The sequence below is a fragment of the Colossoma macropomum genome, unplaced genomic scaffold (assembly GCF_904425465.1).
Source record: "Colossoma macropomum unplaced genomic scaffold, Colossoma_macropomum, whole genome shotgun sequence".
NCBI lineage: Eukaryota > Metazoa > Chordata > Actinopteri > Characiformes > Serrasalmidae > Colossoma > Colossoma macropomum.
Genome location: NW_023494807.1, coordinates 26908474 through 26929873, shown reverse-complemented (window position 1 = coordinate 26929873; position 21400 = coordinate 26908474). Strand labels below are relative to the sequence as shown.

Genomic DNA, 21400 nt, shown 5'->3' with positions numbered 1-21400 from the left:
ATTGTAGGAGACCAAAGTATTATATATGATATGTATTTATTAAATTATTTTATAGGGAAAAATGGACCTTGATTCTTGCTTTAATGGTATCTTTGTCTTAATCTGCTTAACCATCATGTTAAAATTACCATAACACAATAAATCTGGTAGTGCCTTTGTCACAAATGCCACCGTCTCCCAAGAGAGTTATCTGACTATTGTTTGCTGCACAGGACAAGAAGAAATGATGACTCTTCAAGCCTAATTTTCACTACTATAAAGAACAAAAGTAGACTGGAAAAAAGGTCAATAACATGCTTATTTTTACTTATAGCTCCTTTAAATACAACTGTAGTTTACAGCTGAAATCGTTCACTTCATTGACTTCTGAATTAGGTCCACAGCTGAGAATATCTGTCTGAGGAAGAACTAACACTTCCATTGCAATAATACCAGACGGATTCATACAGTCAGACACAGTGACCAAGAACAATGTTGATTAAACTGATCAGCACATAAACTACTGATAAAACCATCACTGTCACCTATATTAACTCCCCCATCCGACAGATTTCAAGTGAATGCTACCAACAGTGACGGTCATGTTTAACATGTAGAACAGTTGTGTGATCTAGTCAGTGTTAAGGCATGGTTAAGTGTTAATTAAAGATAGTTGTACGAACACAAATAGGTTCAATAAAAACAAGCCATTCAGATGCAGCCCAGCATTTTTACGGTAACGTATTTTGTAGCTTCTGTAAAGCAGGACTGCATGAAACCAAGCGTGGATAACTGTAATTGTACATGCTGAAAATTCTATATAACCATGGTCCACGTATAACAGGTAATGAAGCATATGTAGAGCAAGGCAGCAAAAAAACAAGAAAGACTAATAAGAGTTATTGCACCTCATTGCACACCTGATCTACAGACATAAACTATCTGGCTCACTTTTGGTTTGCCAGTACATAATAGTCAGAGTTGATAAAAAAAAGACAACAAAAACGCATTCCTTATGATTTAGCTCGCTTTTTTGGTGGGAATAGCTCTCCGCTTTGACAGAGGGACCATGCTAAGCAACGTTTACGAGGCCGCATATTATAAAAACAGCAAACAGGACAGTTGCCAAGATAAAAGCAATTAACATTGGAGGAAGTAATGATAAAAATAAGGATGCAGAGAATACATTACACAGCAAAGGGCCTAAGCACAGGGCAGAACATAATAACTTCAGGAGGTACAGACCGTATTGGACATTTTTTATGGCTGTTTGCCTCTGGAGTGAGTTCACCAAACCAAAAGATGTCCATCCCCAAAACTATTCCCAACTATATCCGTTCTATTGGCCCCTAGCGCTCCCGAAGAGAGAGGTAAGTCAACTCGGTCCTCTTGCTGGGGGCATAAGTGACTTATTGGCTTAGTGGAAGATGTTTAGAATGTAACCTTAGCCAGGACAATGATAGCAATTCACATAATACATTAGCATGATAAATTAGATGAGTGTCATACACAAGAAGAACTTGAAGTGTGTGAGAACAAATGCCGAGTGACAGAGTGTGTGCAAACGTCTGAACTCCCTTTGCCTGAGCAGCCCGGATGGAGCGGACCTTCCCCTCTCAGAAGGAGCGCTCGTTCAGAAGCTAGAAATCGCCACTTTTCACCTCGTGTCTCAGTCCGTCTTTGCCGGGGGATCCGTCAGAGTTAGAGCAGGGAGCAGTAGCCTCCGCAGGCGCCGTGGGCTTGCGGCTGCTGCTCGTTGAGCTGCACGCCGTGGCTCTGCATGCTGCTCTCCCAAAGCCCAGGCGTCTGCAGGATCTTCTCCACCAGCTCCTCAAAGGCACACTGAACTCCGTCTCGTGTCTTAGCGCTGGCTTCTGCAAAAGAATTACAGAAACGGAGCTAGTCAGAAACACAACACAGTTTCTCTCTTATCCCTGGTGGAGTCCATCAGCCAAGATATGTTTGGTGTCGGAAGTCTGACAAAAAAGTTATCACTAAAAACAAAATTAGCAGCCAACTTGAAGCCTGAATTATGTCTGTGCATTTGTCCCTTTTTGTCCAATGAAGCAAAGTGAGACAGAACATGTCTTGGCAGATCGACTACATTATATATATATATATATATATATATATATATATATATATATATATATATATATATACACACATATACACACACACACACACACACACACACATATATATATATTTATAGTGTGTATTTATATATAATATAGTGTTAATTTGTTGCCAACCTTTTGCTTTAAACACAATGTCTTTAGCTATTCAGTTGCTTATGATTTTTCAAATATCAGAAGACACTCATGGTCTTCTCTCAAAGATGAAATGAGTCATCGGTACAAAGGATATGAGCCTCTGGTCATGCAATATTGATGACATCACTCTAAAGCATGTGTCAGGCTCCAGTCCACGTGGGCCAAGGCACTGCAGACTTCAGCACACTGCGTCATTAAACACACCTGATTCAGCTCATCAGCTAATTAGCAATGGCTTTATGAACTGAATTCAGCTCATTAGATGAAGGTAAATGCTAAACTCCACAGCACTTTGGCCCAATAGGTCCCCAGTTTGACATGTCTGCTCTAAAGACTAAAGCACATGGTCATGCTGGTGATGACACAAATGAACAGCAAACAATCATATTAATTTTTTGAGCAACATGTTTCAGTCTTAAGAGTCTGCATATAATCTAAATATTAAGCATTACTTATATTCAATGTATGATTGTCCTGTATAACTTACCTATTTGCTTAATTAATACAAAGCAGTAGTTACAAAGGGAAGTAATTTTTTCCTGAAAAACACTTGTAAGACAATTCTAAACACAATCTTGCCTTGATTAAGCTGTTCAATCTAAGGAACATTCGGTTTTCAACACGGGAAAACAAAGCTTTTAAACAAGCTCATTATTCAGTTGCTCATTTTAAGAGCTATTAAATGCACAGTGTCTTGGAGTTTAACCCCTTAAACTCTGAGGGACCGTATATGTGGGTCCACACTTCCTTCCTCACAGTCATAACTATCTGTGTGTTACAGATTTGACCATGGTTAAGGGAATTCTTCTTGGAAGTGAAATTCCACTGATTTTTTCACATTTCTGGATAATTAAAATGTTTAGACATGAGTGGTTTGATGTGAAACGCTCAAGTGAAACTTACTGAGTCAGAATTGTTCACGTGGTGGTGATGGGAACCAGATGTCTGAAGAGTTTAAATGCTTCTAAAAGCTACATCACTAGGAATGCAATTTTTGGCACATTCTTTTGACCGATAACTACCCGACATTAGTCAGCAATTAAGCAGTAAGCCTAAAGTAAGACACCCAACCCATCAAAATATTAATGATAAAAATGGCAGCGCCGGTTCTTTGATCTGGAAATTCTAAACACAAACCATGACTAGATTCAGCCGTATAACCTAAGACGCATTCTGTGCTGATCTACAGGCACTGGTGGCCAACAAGGGCATAAAATCTTTAAGATGACAAAGAATTTAATTTGGAAGATATGTTCAATCATTCACTCATGAAAATGTCAATAATAAAAAAAGTCAAAAGCTTACCAATGAACAACATAGAGTGCTTGCGTGCAAATTTTAGCCCTTCATTCCTGTCGACCTCACGGTTGTCCTGAAACAAAAACATTTGGACTTTAATTCATTGGAATAAATTACTAGAAGCACTAAATGTCACTGAATGTCTTAAAGGAGTGTTTCGGTGAAAAAAACACATTTACACAATGTTCCACTTACCCCAGATATCAGCCAAGACATGTTTGATTTCCAAAATTTGCTTCTTTAGTTTAAGAGGCTAACGTCACAACGTAACAAACAATATAAGCCAACAGTCACTCAAATCATTTCTGTCAATACAAAACTTCTAAACCTGCTCAAAAGCGCATTTGTCAATGTGCTTTGGGATACAGTGTGACTTACTGTAAACTACAAAAACAAACAAAACTTCACCACGTAGCTGAACACATCAACCGGCCATTTTAGATAACAGGTGTTGTGCAGAATTCAGACTCTTTCTGACTCTTTACTTTAGCGCTGGAGCAAAAGGAAAATGGGGACACCAAACATGCCCTGGCTGATCAACTACATCTGGGGTGAGCGGAAAATTGTGTATATTTGATTTTTCGACAAACCATTGCTTTAAACAGCATATTCAGCTTAAAAATCTTATCTCAGTGTTATTTTAAATAATAAATCACTCGTGACAGTGCATATCCAACATGTGCTCTTTAAGTATAGCATATACACGCTGGCCTGATACAACTGTTTATACTGCATATAAACAAACCTTGTCTATTTTGTTTCCAACCAGCATTTTCACGAGGTCGTTGCGTGTGCAGTACGTCTCCAACTCATTGAGCCAGTTCTCGAGCTTTGTGAAGGAGTCCCGCTTCGTCACATCATACACTGACACAGACAAGATCATCCATTGCATTGATTAACAACACAATCGCATGCTAAAACAGAGTTTAATCATTATTAGGGGTGTAAAAAATCTGAATCATCATTATGATGATCTCCATGGACAATCCACACTGCATCCAAACCTCAGACTCACTCTGATCTTACTGTAACTTCTAGCAAATCTATACCTGCATATATGGATTGAGATTGTGCACATCTATCCATATCTTGTATAATCTGGAATATATATTAATATTCTCTCCCCTGTGCACCCTGCATCTCATTTATCTACCTCACACTCACAAATTGCATATATGGAAATGTGTACAACTGTACATATCGTAGTTTTTTTGTGTATATTGTGTATAAATTAGAGTCTAATGTGTGTGTGTGTGTGTGTATATATATATATATATATATATATATATAGATATAGATATAGATATATACATATATATATACACACACATACACACACACACACTTTTTTCTTCTTTACATATTTTTGGTACATTTTAGTACTACAAGGCGCTACACACCTAAGATTTTCACTCACCTTCACACCTGTGTAAATGTGATGCAACAATAAACGTGATTTGATTTGATCTAATATGCACTGATGCACCGTGATGCAGCCATCACATTGGTGAGGTATTTTTGACCAAAATAAAATTTATTTTATTTTAAAATGTAAAAACAGTGTTTAATAGGTATAGTGTTTTTTCTGCTACTGTGCAAAGAGCTCCTGCAGTCATGTTTGTATATCTGGTGCATTTTTATAAAATAATTGCAGTAAATTAATTAAACAGAATCAAACTGAATTTTGGTGAAATCTCAAATCTCATGATGCACTGAAATGTCTCCTAAAGTGCTGTAATCAGGGTTACACCACATTTGATCAAACAGAACAAATACAATAATTAAAATATTAGAAAACAGAAAAGCAATTTGAATAACTGGGACTTACGCGTTCAGTCCAAATGCTTTTCCTACTGCTCTAGACTTCTAGCTAGCATGCTCACCACTGCATTTAATTCTAAAAATTATTAACAGTATGCTGGCTAATGAACTGTCTTTCCAGTGCAGAAAGAAACGTTAAAACTGCACTGGACGTTAAGACTAATACAGCTGAGTTCAGCATGTGCTTAGGTATAAAATGGTTTTTGAGGGGCTTAAAAACTCATATTGAATCTAAATGATGGACAGTCTCTCACTCACTGACAAGATCTGACCCAAAAGCTCAAACCACACAGGGCTTACAAAGATGCTCCTGAATCTGCTCTCCTGCACTGACATATTCAAACAGTCTCAGCAACCTAGGCAGGGTGGCCAGATTGAGCAGAAATGTGCATATGGAGTCTTGTGGTGAACTGAGACTGAGATGTGCTCATAATTTGAGAGCATTTCTTTTGAGCGAGACAGGCTTTCACTCACCTAATATTACTCCCTGTGCTCCTCTGTAGTAGCTGGGTGTCAGAGTTCTGAACCTTTCCTGTCCGGCTGTGTCCTAGAAACATCATACAAGGCTATTTAAATGAGTTGCATTGTGTAAATGTGTCAGTACTGCCTTGCTGGAGGGTTTTGTCTTTTCTCTGATTTAACACATCTGATTCAGCTCGCAGTAATGATCAAGCCCTTTGTGTGCTGAACTGGGTGTGTTTGAACTGAGTAATTCATAAAACTCTGCAGCACTGCGGCTCCTCAGGACCTGAGCTGAACCTACAACACTACAACGATGCAGCACTGACACCTTGTGGGCAAAGTGATTCATTACTTTTAATACACAAAAACATTAGAAACAAGAAGTATTATAGCTTTTAAACTCCTAACAGGCTTCTTACTCAGTCATTAAGCTTAAGATTTATTTCATATACTGACCCCTACAGTTTAACCCCTTAAACACAAAATGAGCCATATGTGGGTCCACTCCTCCTTCCTCAATCTCATAACTACACTACTTACAGACTGGCTTCATAATAATAGGTATAATTCATAATGGGCCCTTTTCACGAGATTCGTGATTACTTCCGGTTTAAGCATTAGCAGGGTAAAACTCACCTCCTCTCCATATAAAGATTGCAGAAGCGATTCTAAAAAGTGTTATTGTAGTGAACTATAATGCTCAAACACTGAGCTACAACAGATATATACTTTTCCTGCACTGTCATGAAAAACAGCAAGAATAAGAAGTGGATGGAAGCACTGATTTATCTTTAAACAGAGCTAAAATGCTGTATGTGTGGGACAGCCTTGTTTTTACTGCAGTCTGCTGCAGCTGCTCACATCAAGCAGTACCTGTGTACAACACGCCAGCGATTTCTGTAATATTTCTGTTTTCAAAAGAAGTAAGAACTTTTATATGTAACATGAATTTGATGGACTCCGTTTATATTAAGATAGCTACGCTGGCTAGAAGCTACTGCCAACCAAACTAGATTGCCCGGCTAACATAAAGCAGCTTTCTGCTTTTTCAAATGTCACCGCAGAACCGCGATGCTAAGACACAAGTTAGCTAGGGAGTCGCGGTTTTGATTGAGCAGTGAAAGGTGGGCGTTTTTTCGAAGTACTGCTTCAAAAACTGCCATGAAACTAAGAGAATGCTACTGTTTGGCAGATCGCTAACATAGCTAGAAAGCTAGCTTTAAAGTTTGCTACTCATATGAAGTTGGAGTTCCTTAAACTGCTAATGGTGGGCTAGCTAATTAGTGCATGTAGCCTGCTAGCCTTCCATAAGCTAAAAGAGAGTTTAAACGAGGTCTGTCAAACAGACTTTACATATAAAAGTCCTGGTTTGTGGTTGTTACAGAAGTCGCTGGCATCCTGTGGCTAAATGAGGCACAGAACCTGCTCCACGTTAGCCGGCTGGTGCCGGCAGCTGATGAAAAGTAGCTTCCTTGTTTGGGAAAACAGCTACAGTTAGAAATGGCTTCTAGTGTAGCTAATTAGCTACATCTAAACAACGTCTACCAAATTCAAACTATATATAAAAGTTCTTCTTTCTTTTGAAAACAGAAATATTACAGAAATCGCTGGCATGTTGTACAAAGACAGAGAGACTGCTTGATGTGAAGCAGCAGCTCTCAGATTTTTTGTCCATCACATACACAGCATTTTAGCTGTGTTTAAAGTTAAATCGGTGCTTCCATTCACTTCCTTTTCTCACTTTTTGTCGTGATAGTGCACAAAAACTAACATGTCTGTTGTAGCTCAGTGTTTGAGCGTTATAATACACTACTATAACATTTTGTCATCACTTCTGCAGTAGTTATATGGAGCGGAAGTTAGTTTTACCCTGCTAACGCTTAAACCGGAAGTAATCGCCACTCTTTGTGAAAAGGGCCCATGCAGCAATAAGATAGGACTGGCTGTGTGTTAGAGATTTTACTTCAGTTAAGGGAATTCCACTTCATTACCCTAATTTTTACATTTCTGCATAATTAAAATGTTAAGTAAATGTTAAGTTTAGTAAACAAAATTATTCAGAGTGGTTTGATGTGAAAAACTGCAGAAACGTACAGTCAGAACATGTTCACAGTGGTGGTGATGGGAACCAGACGTCTGAATGAGTTTAATACCTCTAAAAGCTATTTCACCAGGGATGCGAATTTTGGCTAATTCTTTAGAGCGACCACTGGTCTACAATTAACTTGTAACCGGCAAGCCTAAAATGGAGGACATGACACATCAAAATATTAATTATAAAAAGGACAGCTCCGGTTCTGAAATCTGATTGGCTGAGCCACAAAGCCACTCTCAAAATATGCACACTTATGAGCACACATCACATGAACTCTGTATTAATGCACTGAGATACTAAAAAGTGTTCCTTGTAAGAACTGTGGAACGCAGTACTGATGGGTGGGGCCAGGTATAAACATATATGCTGTAAAAGGCCTAAAACCATAACAAACATACCCAATATAATAACACATTTTTGTTCAAAACAAGAGGCTGACAACTATAATACGTTCATGACTACAAGGGGCCTCATTCACCAATATCTTACCTATATCCTAAGTTTTTTCTTAAACCTGTTCTTGAGAAAAGTCCTAAGAAAAGGTCTACATCAGATCCATAATGTGTTCTTAAACTGCAGAACTGTTCACACCTTTGTGCTCGAGTGTGTAGATTTTGTTCTTACCTAAGAACAAATCCAAAATAAGAAAACAGAGGTGAACGTCAGAATCTTCCCAAAAACTGCGCAAGCGGGTTTTAAGAAGAAATTTCTTCTTAAGAATGGCTGGTGGGGGCCCCCGAGTGGCGCGACCATCACTCAACGCGATGCTAGTCAGCGGCTGGCGCTTTCAGCTGTCCAGTGAGCGGCAGTTCAAAAAGATACGGTGGCTGGTTTCACAGATCTCAGAGGAAGCCTGTGTTAGCCTTCACCCTTCTAGCGTTGATAGTATCGTGTGACTGGGGGAGTCCTAACTAGCGGGTGGAATTGGAACCAACTAAATTGGGGAGATAATTGGGTAAAAAAATCCCCCAAAAAAAAAGAATGGCTGGTGAATGAGGCCCAATGTTTACAAAATTACTGGAATATATAAACGATAGGCTACTGAAAAAGTTCTGGAGTTACATTTATCACTCATTACGAGCCCAAATTCAAAGAAACATAAATGCCTTGTCCCAACAGCTTCGGCTTAGTCGCCGTCCTCCACGTCCTGTTCTAAAGTTTTCATACCCATGTGTGATTTCCTCACGCCGGCGTGAATCACACTTTTTCTTAGAGAACATGGACAGAACTGTTGCCTGTCTTACTGCTTTCGATATGGAACACACTGTAGGTGTGCTATCGTCCTTTCAAACATGCTCCCAAACAACTGTTAGCTGTACTCTTAATTTCCTGTAGCCATATCTAGCAGGAATCAGTATGAAGCAGCATCACCTGCTTATTCAAATAGAAACCGTGGTTTATTGGAAATGAAATAAAATCTTTTGTCATTTGTCACTTAGCGGTTAATGGGTTAATCATTTACACCCCACAGCAAGTTATTAAATTACATACAAATATGTTGCCCAATGCCTGAGGTTGTTTTAAATTAGTTTTGAGATTAGATTTTGACTAAAATGTACTTTTATTTGTTCATAGATTTGTACAGGGTCCTGTGAGGCAAAATAATCCCCAAAGAGAATTTTCCACTATTTTACCATTATCAACATTATATATTAAAAACTCAGAAGACACAAAGTTTATCTTATTATATAAACCTGTATATAAACCTTTAGGTCTACGAAATATATGGGAAAAATAGCTAAAAAGTGGTCAGGGTCAAATCAATTAGCATACTATATGGAATAACATCACATCAGCCTCTAAAAATCCTAACCATCAGCTTATTCATTATAATTTTATCCACAGATCCTATTTAACCTGCAGACGCTACCGTATGCGTCTTACTCCATCTCCTCTTTGTAATTTTTGTTCTGATGATACATACGGTACATTTTTACATATGTACTGGGAGTGTTTAAATGTGCGTAAGTTTTGGACCAATGTTTCTTTTTACGTTATCAGACATTCTCAATAAACCATTCCAAATACAGTCCAAACTTTGCTTTTGATTGACGACTCTGAATGTAATTTAAATTGTGCTGAAAAGCGAATCTGGCTGGCTGGTCTCACAGCTGCAAAAAAATGTTAGTCTTGCGCTGGCAACCTCCACATTCTCTGTGCTGGTGGCAATGGATCCTCACCTTTGTGGATATTATTAATATGGAACTTTCAACTGCAAGGATCGACGGAGCTAGCGGGAGGACCGTGCGCTCTTTGGAACGTGCAGCTGAGAAAATTGGCAACTTATTGTGAAACCTGTTTTGTATTACTTGATATGCCATTGAGATTATTAATTAATTTATTTTTTCACTATTATTTTCTTCTTTGATCAGCAGTGGGTTTATGGAAGCCATGTGGGGGGATGCTGGGGTGGTTGGGTGCTTCATTTTGTTACTATGTCTTTTGCTGCTTACCGTATTTTGTATTATACTGGAGCACTATCGTAAAAATAAAAACATTTGATCACAAAAAAATTTAGAAGACACATGAAGGTTCACTGGTAAATAAAGTAAAGCAAGTAATAAAATATGTAAAATAAAGTAAGTAAATAAAACGGCTACACTTGTAGACATTGTGACTCCTGGTTTTTATCACCACCACTGTAAAGAAATCTGCATCAGTAAGTTTTTCCACAATGAACCATTCCACATCAAACCACTCTGTATGACTGTTTACATCTCAAAGATTGAGTAATGCAGAATTTTTGACATGCTGGGGTAATTCCCCTTTAAATATGGCAAAATTACTATAACACCTGCTCTCTCACAAATAACACAATTTGATAAAATACAATTCATTATGTTTTTTTCATGTGTGACTTATAATGACTGCGACAATTCTTCTGTCGAGTAAAGTAGCTTGTTAACAGTAGGTAAGCAGTCATAAATGTAACAATGGATATTAATAACTTGACGCATTAATACAAATTTCAGCCAATGTATGCAGACATACTTGTGAATACTGAACGTTTTACAACAGCTTCAAATGTGGCTCAATTAGATTTTACAACTTATGTTACGAAAGTCATAAATTAAGACGTTAGGTTGTTAATAACTGAATAATAAGCCAATGGTTCGAAGGGTTAATGAGTTAAATACTACCAAATACTACTAGTAAAATGAATTGACGTTTCTTAAGTGTGAAAATAAGCCACAAATGTACTCACCCATATTGCCAACTTTGCTCTGTTGCCATCTACTGCTATGGTTTTCACTTTAAAGTCCACACCTAGAATGGAAAGACACCAATCTCAGCTCAGTTCGTCCTATTTATTTGAGCTGATGTCTAGTTACAAGCCACCTTTGTCAATATTCAGTACCTTCAAGTTTCAGACATGTACTTGAATAATAATAAAGCTATAATTATAAAGATCTGGGCCAAGATTTAAGCTGTTTGGTTTGATCCACTACAATTATGTGACAGGCCAGAAACTCTGGTCACTCCAGAAATATGCCTGCGCTTTTACATAAATTAGTTAGTGAGGAAATAAACTTGTAGAGAGGAACAAAAAAGGTGAACCTTCCCTTTAAATAGGTCTTTCATGTAACTTTTAGTATTGGTCAAGGTAAGTATTCACTAAATCTTATTAAAGCTCATTTGTAAGCTCAACAGCAACACGTGTGCCTGATTAAACTCCATGCTGATGTAATGTCTCTGATATGCACACTTACCATTAGAAACAGCTCTCTGAATCAGACAGCTCACTGAATCAGATAAGATTTCAACTCACCGATGGTTGCAGCTAACTCTGGGTCAAATGTATCATCTGTGAACCTCAGGAGCAAACTGAGAAACAAGATTTCAGCACAGTCAGCACCAGGGCATGTTAAAGAAACCTTTAAACCATCCTTAAGCTCACATTAAGACAAATTCTTAAACGTATACCCTGTTAAGGGTTGAGTTTTAGTTTCTTCTATTGTCATGAACCAGTGAGGCGGTGCTTTAGGCCTTTTTCCTATCGCAGAAGATAAAGTGTACAGTTTGACTTCAAAATGTATGTACATTTTGAAAAAGTGTCACAGCCAGTATATCAAGCTTAGCAAGACAGCTTGAATGCTTGGAAGCTCTTCTTGCCCAGCTAATGAAATCAAGAGTGAGGTATTCAAGTTTAGCAACGAGTAGAGGGAATGAAATACCTCCAACAACTCAATTTGGCTTCTTATTCCCCCGCTACTTGTTAGCTGTTCCACCTTAAATGTGAGGCGCTAGTTAGAATGTGACTGCCGCACTATTTAAGGTGGAACGAAAAATTCGAGTAAGAAGCCAAGTTTAACTTCATATTTCATGAGTAACTTAGTTAGCTAGATATCTCTCTTAACCTTAGTTATTCAGCTCAACTATTTTATCCACAGTCATGGTTATTTCGCAAGCCTGTTAGCTTATCTTAGCTGGCTAAGATAAGTTGATAAGGGAAAGCTCACATTTGACCAACCAACTGTTAACTGTTAACATTTTCCTAACATTATAATAGTTAAATATGAAATATTTGGGAACATATGGCCTCAGGAGAGGTTTTCAGGACCCAGTCATAGCCTGAAAAAACAAGTAGCTTTGTTTCTTCATCCTGAACTCAAGAGAGCGACTGGTTAGCTTAGCTTAGCTCTGTATTAGCTTTAGCTAGGTTAGCTATGCTCTGCCAACTTCGTTTCGCAACTAAATTGCGGTTTCTAAATGCTCGTCTGTGTAGTGAACAGCTTAGAATCTAAAGTATGAAGACAAATCATCAAATTAAAGCCGGATTACCTCGACTTCCCGACGCCGCTCTCCCCGATAATCAGTATTTTTAAAGTGGTTAACACGTCGTCGTCCATGTTCTCCGTGTTTACAGTACAGGCTGCCTTCGGCTGACGTGACACAGCTGAGCGGCGCAGCGCGGAGAAGAAGGCCCGCCCGCTGTGGGGGCTGTGGGCGGCGCTGTGCACTCTCTAAAAAAAGATCTTCAAGGGTTCTTTAGTAAAGAGAATGGTTCTGTTTAGAACCATGAGTTCTATGTGGAACCATTTCATGCTTTAATGGTTCTTTGCATGGTGAAATGGTTCCTCAGAGTGATGGAGAATGTGGTGTATATGGTTCTACATAGAACCTTCTTGAAAATGGTACTACACTCTAAAAAGATGGTTCTTCAATGGTTCTTTAGTAATAATGGTTGGAAATGTGGAACAATGAACACTTAAAGAACCCTTTGCATGATTAAAGTGTTCTTTGCATTGTGAAAGGGCCCTTTAGATTGATGGATAATGTGCTGTAGATGGTTCTATATAGAACCTTTTTGAAAAGAGTTCTATATAGCACTAAAAGTGTTCCACTCTACAAGCTTTTTGGGACTATGTAGACTTCTTTTTGCTAAGAGTGTGTATAGAACCATCTACAGCACATTCTGAGGAAGCATCAATCTGAAGGAGAACCTTTTAATCATGCTGTAGATGGTTCTATATATCACGCGAAAGGGTTCTTCTATTATTACGATGTCAAGCTTGGGTGCTATATAGAACCCTTTTCAAAAAGCCTCCGTAAGGAACCATCTATAGCACATTCATGCACATTTTCCATCAATCACAGGAACCCTTTTCTTTTTACTGCAGAACCCTTGAAGAACCACCTTTTTTAAGTGTATACATAGAACCAAAAATAGTTCCTGTATTGTCACGATGTCAAGCTTGTAACCATAGAAGAACCCTTTTTTTGCTGCTTGATAGAACCATTTACAACACATTCTCCATCAACCAGTTCACCATGCAAAGAACCATTAGGCATGACATAGTTCTACATAGAGCTCATGAATCTAAATAGAACCATCCCCTTTACTAAATAACCCTTGAAGAACCATCTTTTTTTAAGTATGTGGGTGTCGCTGGCCGAGTGGCCAAACTAGTGATGGGTGACACCACTAATTTTCTTTTTGATGTGATACCAAGTAGTGATGGACATTCCAGCTTTTCAGAGAGTTCGATCATGTGGGTCAGCTCACAAATACGAGCCGACTCACAAACAGCTCCTCCTTCAGTAGCATTGCACCACCCCCCCACTCCACCCCCGGTAGGCAAATTAATGATATCTATCAATTAATTTTCAACAAAACCAAAGTCTACCTTCTAATTAATTAATTAACAAGCATTGCTTGTTGTGTCAGAGCTGGTCTTTTCAGTTCAGCTCTTCATTCAGAAGCAGTAACGTTGGGCCTCATTCACCAATATCTTCCTAAGTTTGTTCTTAAATGTGTTCTTGAGAAAAAGTCCTAAGAGAAAGTCTACGTCAGATTCATGACGTGTTCTTAAACACTAGAACTGTTCTCACCTTTGTGCTTTTGAGTGTGTGTAGATTCTGTTCTTACCAAAGAACAAATCTCAAATAAGGAAACACTGGTGAACGTCAGAATCATCATGAAAACTGAATAAGTGGTGAATGAGGAGCAATGTTACTGCTACTGAATGAGGCCCATTGTTATCTATCATTTCAGCAACAATAACTAATAACTAATTAACATAAATTGCATTAGTTTTGTTATTTCCTGTAACAACTTTCTGTGAGGAAGCTTTTAGAGGCAGTAAAGTCTTCAAACGTCTGGTTCCTATCACCACCACTGTGACCAATTTTGACCAGTAAGTTTCTCTAAAATGTAGCATTTCACACTAAACCACTCTGAATGAACAGAGGATGAAGCTATTTCTTAAAAAGATCATAGTCGAATGTAGTTTGAGCGCCAATTTGTCTAATATACCACCTGTATTCTAAAATACATCTTCTTACAGGTAGAATCAACAGTAGAGTGACAAATCAAGTATATCCATTTCCCTTTTCTTCTGTTATTTCCTAATCATACGGTGCCGTTTCCCAAAGGGAAGTTTCCAGTGGCCGCTATCAATGGCCTTTTGTCCTGTTACTGAAGCGGATGATTGCCCCCAGGTTCAAACGGCCTACAGGAGGTACCTGACCAGTGCATTAGAAAATTACAGCTTTTAAGAGAAAGCTATAGCTGTGGGTAAATACACTGTGATAACAATTACTGATTGTTGACCAAGAGTTAAAAGACACCAAGACCTTTGTTCTTACTCTTCCAGCTCAAGTGAACCTCAATATGAGGCTGGGGCCCATGGTTAAGGGACACCAAGCTGATTGATAGAAGCCTGGGTGGCAGAGAGGGGGATTTATTTTCAGGATGCTTGCACGTAATAGGGAAAGCAGCAATAGCAATTATTCAAATGGGCCATTAGCTATTGGTGTGCCATAGAGGCTGGTCTTCACAAACTCTCCAAAACTCTAGACGAGCCAAATGAAGTTCTAGCAACCATGGTGTACACCACAGACTGCGTGGAAAAACCAATCCGGTTTTGCTTTGAAAGAGTGGGCAAGTTTATCGGACTCCATCCATGGTGGTTCATCGTCGTTCCCCTTGCTTTAGCTGCATCTCTTGGATGGGGCTTCTGCTTTCTTGAAGATAGAAAATCCAACGATATTGTGCAGCAGTTCACACCCATTGATGGACGCGCGAAGACGGAGAAGCACTTCTACAAAGCCTTTTTCCCCAATAATAAAGAAGTGTTTTCCAGTCTCAGGCTGACCACAGATGGAGCTTACGGAGCTCTAATCTTCACCAGCGAGACGGATGTGCTCAGCGTTGGTGCACTGGAAGAAATCCTGCACGTAGACGCCAGCGTGAAAGGAATAAGCATCAGACATGGAGAAGAAGGAGTTTGCATATTCAGATATTTGTGCTAAAGTGAATCAGCGCTGCCATCCCAACTTACTTGAAATCTTGGATTACGATGCCAACAACATCAGAGTGATCAACCTTACATTCCCAGTTCATCATCACAGAATGGGTCGAGTACCCCTGGAACATCTCCTTGGCCAGGTGGACAAAGACAGCAATGCAGTGGTCCAGAGTGCCAGGGCAGTGAGACTGTTTTACTATCTCCAAGAAGTCAATGATACACTGGAAGATGCTTGGTTGAATGAATTTGTTCATTTGTTGACCAACGTTACAACGTCCGTCACGCAGGTACGTCTTATTGATCCCAATATTTGGATTCATGCTTTTCTGGGTATTTTCAAGTGATAATACACTCACTGGCCACTTCATTAGGTTCACTTACTTTGTATCTGCACTCATTGCCCACTTACCATATATACTGTGCAGAAGTCAGAGACCACCCTTCATTTATTTCATTTGCAGTCAAATGGTCACTAAATGCAAGTTATTCATTTTTCAGGAGATATTTCTGAGGAGATTAGACAAAAGACAATCCACATGCATAAGGAAGGACAAAGTCAGAGGAAAATAAGTGAACAGGAGTTTCCAAAGTTCGAGTTTAAAAAACGATTAAAAGCTACAAAGAAAATGAGACAACTCTGCAAGACCACCTGGTAGACCACCAAAACTGTCCCCATCAGATAAACAGCACTGAGCGCTTTCACCCTTGAGAGAGAGGAGAAAATCTGAATCTTTTTGATGGGAAATTAAATAAATGAAAGGTGGCCTATGACTTTTGAACAGTACTGTATATGTCTTATTTAACCTTACACACTTAAAAACAGATGGTTCTTCGAGGGTTTTTTAGTAAAAAAAGGTTCTGTATTAAACCATGAACACTCAAAGAACCCTGTGCACGATTAAAGGGTTCTTAATGTCATGAAAGTTTCTACAGATTGATAGAGAATGTGCTGTAGATGGTTCTATAGATGGTTCTGTGCTGTAGGTGGTTCTCTCTAAGTCTATATAGTCCCAAAAAAGGGTTCTTTGGCTTGAAGCAAGAGTGGAACACTTTTGGTGCTATATAGATTCAAGATTCAAGAGTTTTATTGTCATATGCACAGCAGAAACAGGCAGTTACACTGTACAATGAAATTCTTACTTTGCTGTTCCTCCATTCACCAATATAGTCTTAGAAAAAATAAATAAAGTATAAGAATATATTAAATACACTGAATAAGTATAAATACACTAAAAACCAAAAAGTAAAAAAGTACAGTTCTATGCACAAAGTTGGAAGAAAATTAAAGTTACATGTGCGTATGTGCAAGTATGTAGAGCAGCGGTCCATAAAGTGCACGTTGCAAGTAACAGATGTAAACAGTAGTGTTCTGTGCAAGTAATAGATGTTTTCAAAAAAGGCTCTATAAAAACCCATCTACAGCACATTCTCCATCAATCTGAAGAACTCTTTCACAACGTTAAGAACCCTTTAATCGTGCACAGGGTTCTTTGAGTGTTCATGGTTCTATATAAAACCATTTTCTTTGCTAAAGAACCTTTAAAGAACCATCTTTTTTAAGAGTGTAGCAAAGCAATCTGTAGAGCTAACGCTAACTAAACTATCTAAATGAACTCAGCTAAAGTGTACCTTATTCTCCTGTGCCTACTTTCTGTCACAAACTGTACATTTTTACTCCATTTTTTGCTTTGTCCAAAGTAAAACACAAAATCTAGTGTTGTACGGATGCAATTTGTGGACATATTTATGCGGATTCAAGTTCAAAGCTCTGGCTTCAACTCTCAAATCCTGAATTCTACACGAGAATATTTCAAATATGCATGTATGTACACTGTTAGAAATAAAGGTTCTGTGCTGGTATATCTTTTGTTCATCAACGTACAAAGAATGTAAATGTTCCCTCAAAGGTACAACAGTAGTTTTAAGGTCCATTATGCACCTTAAATAAGTTTTTCCAGGTGAAAAGTACATATTTGTACATTTTCCTAACCTAATGATTTAAAACAGAACAATAAAATAAAAAGCCTGGAGACGAGACGGGGTGTGTGGAGTAGGTACAGCTTAGAAAATATCATTTCAATGGATTATTGTACAGTTATGTTCCCTGACTAAAGGTACTGAGATGTACCCTTAGGGGTGCTGCCCCAGTGACAGTTTCACACCTTTATTTCTGAGAGTGTACACTGAAATAATCTCTTGTATGATACTGATGTTTTTAAGAACTTCATAATTCTGCTGTTTCTTTCAGGTATCCTACTTCACTTCCTTGTCAAGGCAACAGGAGTTTGAGAAAAGCACTAAGTCCGTCACTCTGCTTTTTGCCATAACCTACTTTATTGCTATTCTGTTCTCAGTTCTGTCATGTATAAGGTTTGTATGACATTTATATATGAGTTACTTTAAAAAATGTTTTGATTACAGATTCACTATGTATTGACCATGCTTGATTTTGTCTCTCTGCAGGCTTGACAATGTGAGGAATAAAGTGTGGGTGGCCAGCCTTGGAGTGATTTCAACTGGTCTAGCTGTGCTTTCCAGCTTTGGGTTCCTCTTAATTCTAAATGTTCCATTTGTCATAACTGTGGCATCATCTCCATTCCTGATACTCGGTAAGCCACAGGCTTTCCTTTAAAGAATTAGGTCACAAAAAATCACATTAGGCAAATTGCTATATCAAGTTGTTCAGTAATCAAAAGTAGACTTGCTTATGTGGCTTAACATACGGTATTATTCATATACTATCTATAAACATGGATAAAATTATGAACAAAGGTCAGGCTTCAAGATGGCTGCTGCTACTGTTTTTAGCTATGCAACATAAAGTGCTGTGCAAAAGACCACCCTTCATTTATTTGATTTCCAGGTTAAATGGCCATTAAGCATAACTTATTCATTTTCAGGAGAAAAGGAGAAGACATTTTACACAGGAGCCTCAACAACTAAATATAATATCACATTTTTCAATGTTTAGTGTGTCACTCTTTACCTTCATTACAGCTTCTGTTCTTTCCAGGAGACTCACTTTCATTTTCTCAGAGAAAACTGCAGGGACATTTTCCTCACCTCCAAAGTTCAGAAGGAAGAGTGGAGCTTGATTTTCTCCTCTCTCTCAAAGATGAAAGCTTTAAGTGCTGTTTATCTGATGGGGGCAGTTTTGGTGTCTACCTCGTCTTCTATATAGAACCTTTTGGAAAAGGGTTCTTCCATTGTTACGATGTCAAACCTAACAATATAAGAACACTTTTTGGTGCTACATAGAATCCTTTTCAAAAACGTTCTGTATAGAACCATATAAAACACACTCTCCATCAATCTGAAAAATGCTTTCATGATGCAGAGGGTTCTTTAAGTATTCATGGTTCCATGTAGAACCACTTTCTTTACTAAAGAACCCTCGGAGAACCATCTTTTTTAAGTGCGTACTGAAGATGTACCCCTATGGGTACCATCCCAGCGACAGTTCAGTACCTTTATTTCTGAAAGTGTAGCATCAAAATCTAGAGAACCAAGCACCTTGCCGGACTGACTACACTGGTGCTTTAGGCAAAATTCATTATACTTTGTAATTAGTTGCTGCTGAGGTCATTGACAGTTCATGCTGGAAGATAAACTACAGTACGTGTCTTTCAGGGATTGGCATTGACGATATGTTCATCATGATCTCCTGCTGGCAGCAGACCAACGTCCACGACAGTGTAGAAGACCGCATGGCTGCCACTTACAGAGAAGCAGCCATTTCCATCACAATCACCACCCTGACCGACGTGCTGGCCTTCTACCTCAGTTACAGCAACCCTTTCCGTTCCGTACAGTCTTTCTGCCTGTATGCTGGCACCGCCATATTGTTTCTGCTACCTCTACAACATCACCTTCTTTGGTGCATGTTTGGCTCTGAACGGCAAAAGAGAAGAAGGCAACCGCCACTGGCTGACATGCATGAAGGTTCCTGAAGACTGTCCTCCAGGAGCTTCCACAAGGTATATCGCATGTTGTGTTGGAGGCGCTTACAACCGTGAATCTGGAACTGAGGAGGAACATCTGATGCAAAAGTTCTTCAGGAAGCACTATGGACCATTTTTAACCACACTGTGGGCTAAAGCAGTGGTGATTATTCTTTACTTGGTATATGTTTCCATCAGTATCTATGGGTGCACTACTATTAAAGAAGGCATTGACCTCAAGAACCTGGCGGTTGATCAGTCTTACATTGTCAAATACTATGAGGATGAAAAGGAATACTTTGGTCATTACGGTCCAAATGTAATGTTGGCCGTGAATAGTACGTTTCCATATTGGGAGAAAGCGGAACGAACTCAGCTTGAGTTTTGCATTGTAAAATTTCAAGAACTTCCATTTGTGAGCAACCTATCTCCCTCTTGGCTTCATTCTTTTGAACATTATGCAAAGGAAAACAGCATCAACATTAGCTCAGACGTTGAATTTAAGAAACATTTGGAACCTTTTCTAGGACAACATCCAATGCTCAGGTTGGATGTTAGTATTACCAATGATACCATAGATGCCTCACGCTTATTTCTTCAGACCTCCAATGTTTCATCAGAGAAGATAATGCTGGAATCATTGAGAAAAACCGCAGATGACTGCCAGATATCTTTAGTGGTCTACCATCCAGCATTTATATACTATGATCAGTATGCTGTGATTGCGAACAATACCATTCAGACTGTTTGCGTAGCTACTGTGGTCATGTTGGTCATCTCATTCATACTCATCCCAAACCCAGTCTGTGCTTTGTGGGTCGCTTTTGCCATTGCGTCGGTCATTGTGGGAATTGCAGGCTTCATGGCACTGCTGGGCATCAACTTGGATTCCATCTCGATGATCAACCTAGTCATTAGCATTGGCTTCTCTGTGGACTTCTCTGCACATATCTCCTACACGTTTGTGTCCAGCACTAAGCCCAGTGTGAATGAGAAAGTTGTGGATGCGCTGTCACATCTGGGCTATCCCATACTGCAAGGAGCTTTGTCCACAATTCTAGGGGTGGTAGTGCTCTCTGCATCTGTAAGCTACATCTTCAGAACCTTTTTCACCATCATGTCTCTGGTTATTTTGTTGGGGCTGCTTCACGGCATTGCTTTTATCCCAGTGTTTTTAACTTTTTCACAATGCAGCAAGTGATACAATCGTTCTGTTTATTTAACTGATTAGTTTTACCCATCAAGTTATTAGAATGACTGTCAAAGTTATATCTTTTGTTGTATTGTTTTTGTAAAGGGGTCAATGAGATGACATGCATTTCTTGTGTTTATTATTTTCCTATTAAAAGATCCAACAAATACATGACATTTTTCTACAACACCTCTTTTATGTGAAAGCATTTTCAGTGCATCAGAATAAAACGCATTTCAAACTGAAAGTGAAGTCTAAACATGTCAGAAGTACGACTCGCCAAACTCATAAATACTTTTTCTTCTGAAATATCAGGCAGTGCAAGACCTTTTATTCTGACATCCTTTTAAGAAAAAAATGCGCAGTGTTACATCATAAAGAAGACCCCAAGTGACCCCCATGGTGCAATGCCAAAGTAAACAGAATAGCTGTTTATTAAAGTTTAATAGTAATAAAAAAAAAAACAATTGAATTGTGATTTTGCTGGTTGTTATAAGTCAGTGGTGCAACCACAGGAAAACACATAAAAAGTTATAACTATTATAATAATGTTTATTTATTTGTGACAAAAACAAACAAAAATA

The 21400-nt window shown here is 38.7% G+C and overlaps 2 protein-coding genes across 2 annotated transcripts; one reads left to right on the top strand and one right to left on the bottom strand.

The window, feature by feature from the left end:
* Positions 1-279: 279 nt before the first annotated feature.
* On the bottom strand, positions 280-12853 carry rab18b (RAB18B, member RAS oncogene family). The gene is made up of 7 exons (XM_036555978.1): positions 12715-12853; positions 11702-11757; positions 11138-11199; positions 5850-5922; positions 4300-4418; positions 3561-3627; positions 280-1853 (listed from the first exon to the last, which is right to left on the bottom strand). Exons 1-7 carry the CDS (start codon positions 12780-12782, stop codon positions 1681-1683), a joined length of 618 nt encoding a protein of 205 aa, XP_036411871.1. The 5' UTR covers positions 12783-12853; the 3' UTR covers positions 280-1680.
* A 2405-nt stretch (positions 12854-15258) lies between these two features.
* On the top strand, positions 15259-20825 carry LOC118797252 (patched domain-containing protein 3). The gene is given in 6 exon segments (XM_036556536.1): positions 15259-15656; positions 15658-15970; positions 17932-18053; positions 18147-18292; positions 19314-19528; positions 19530-20825. Coding segments are annotated over 6 exon segments (2490 nt in total).
* Positions 20826-21400: the final 575 nt, after the last annotated feature.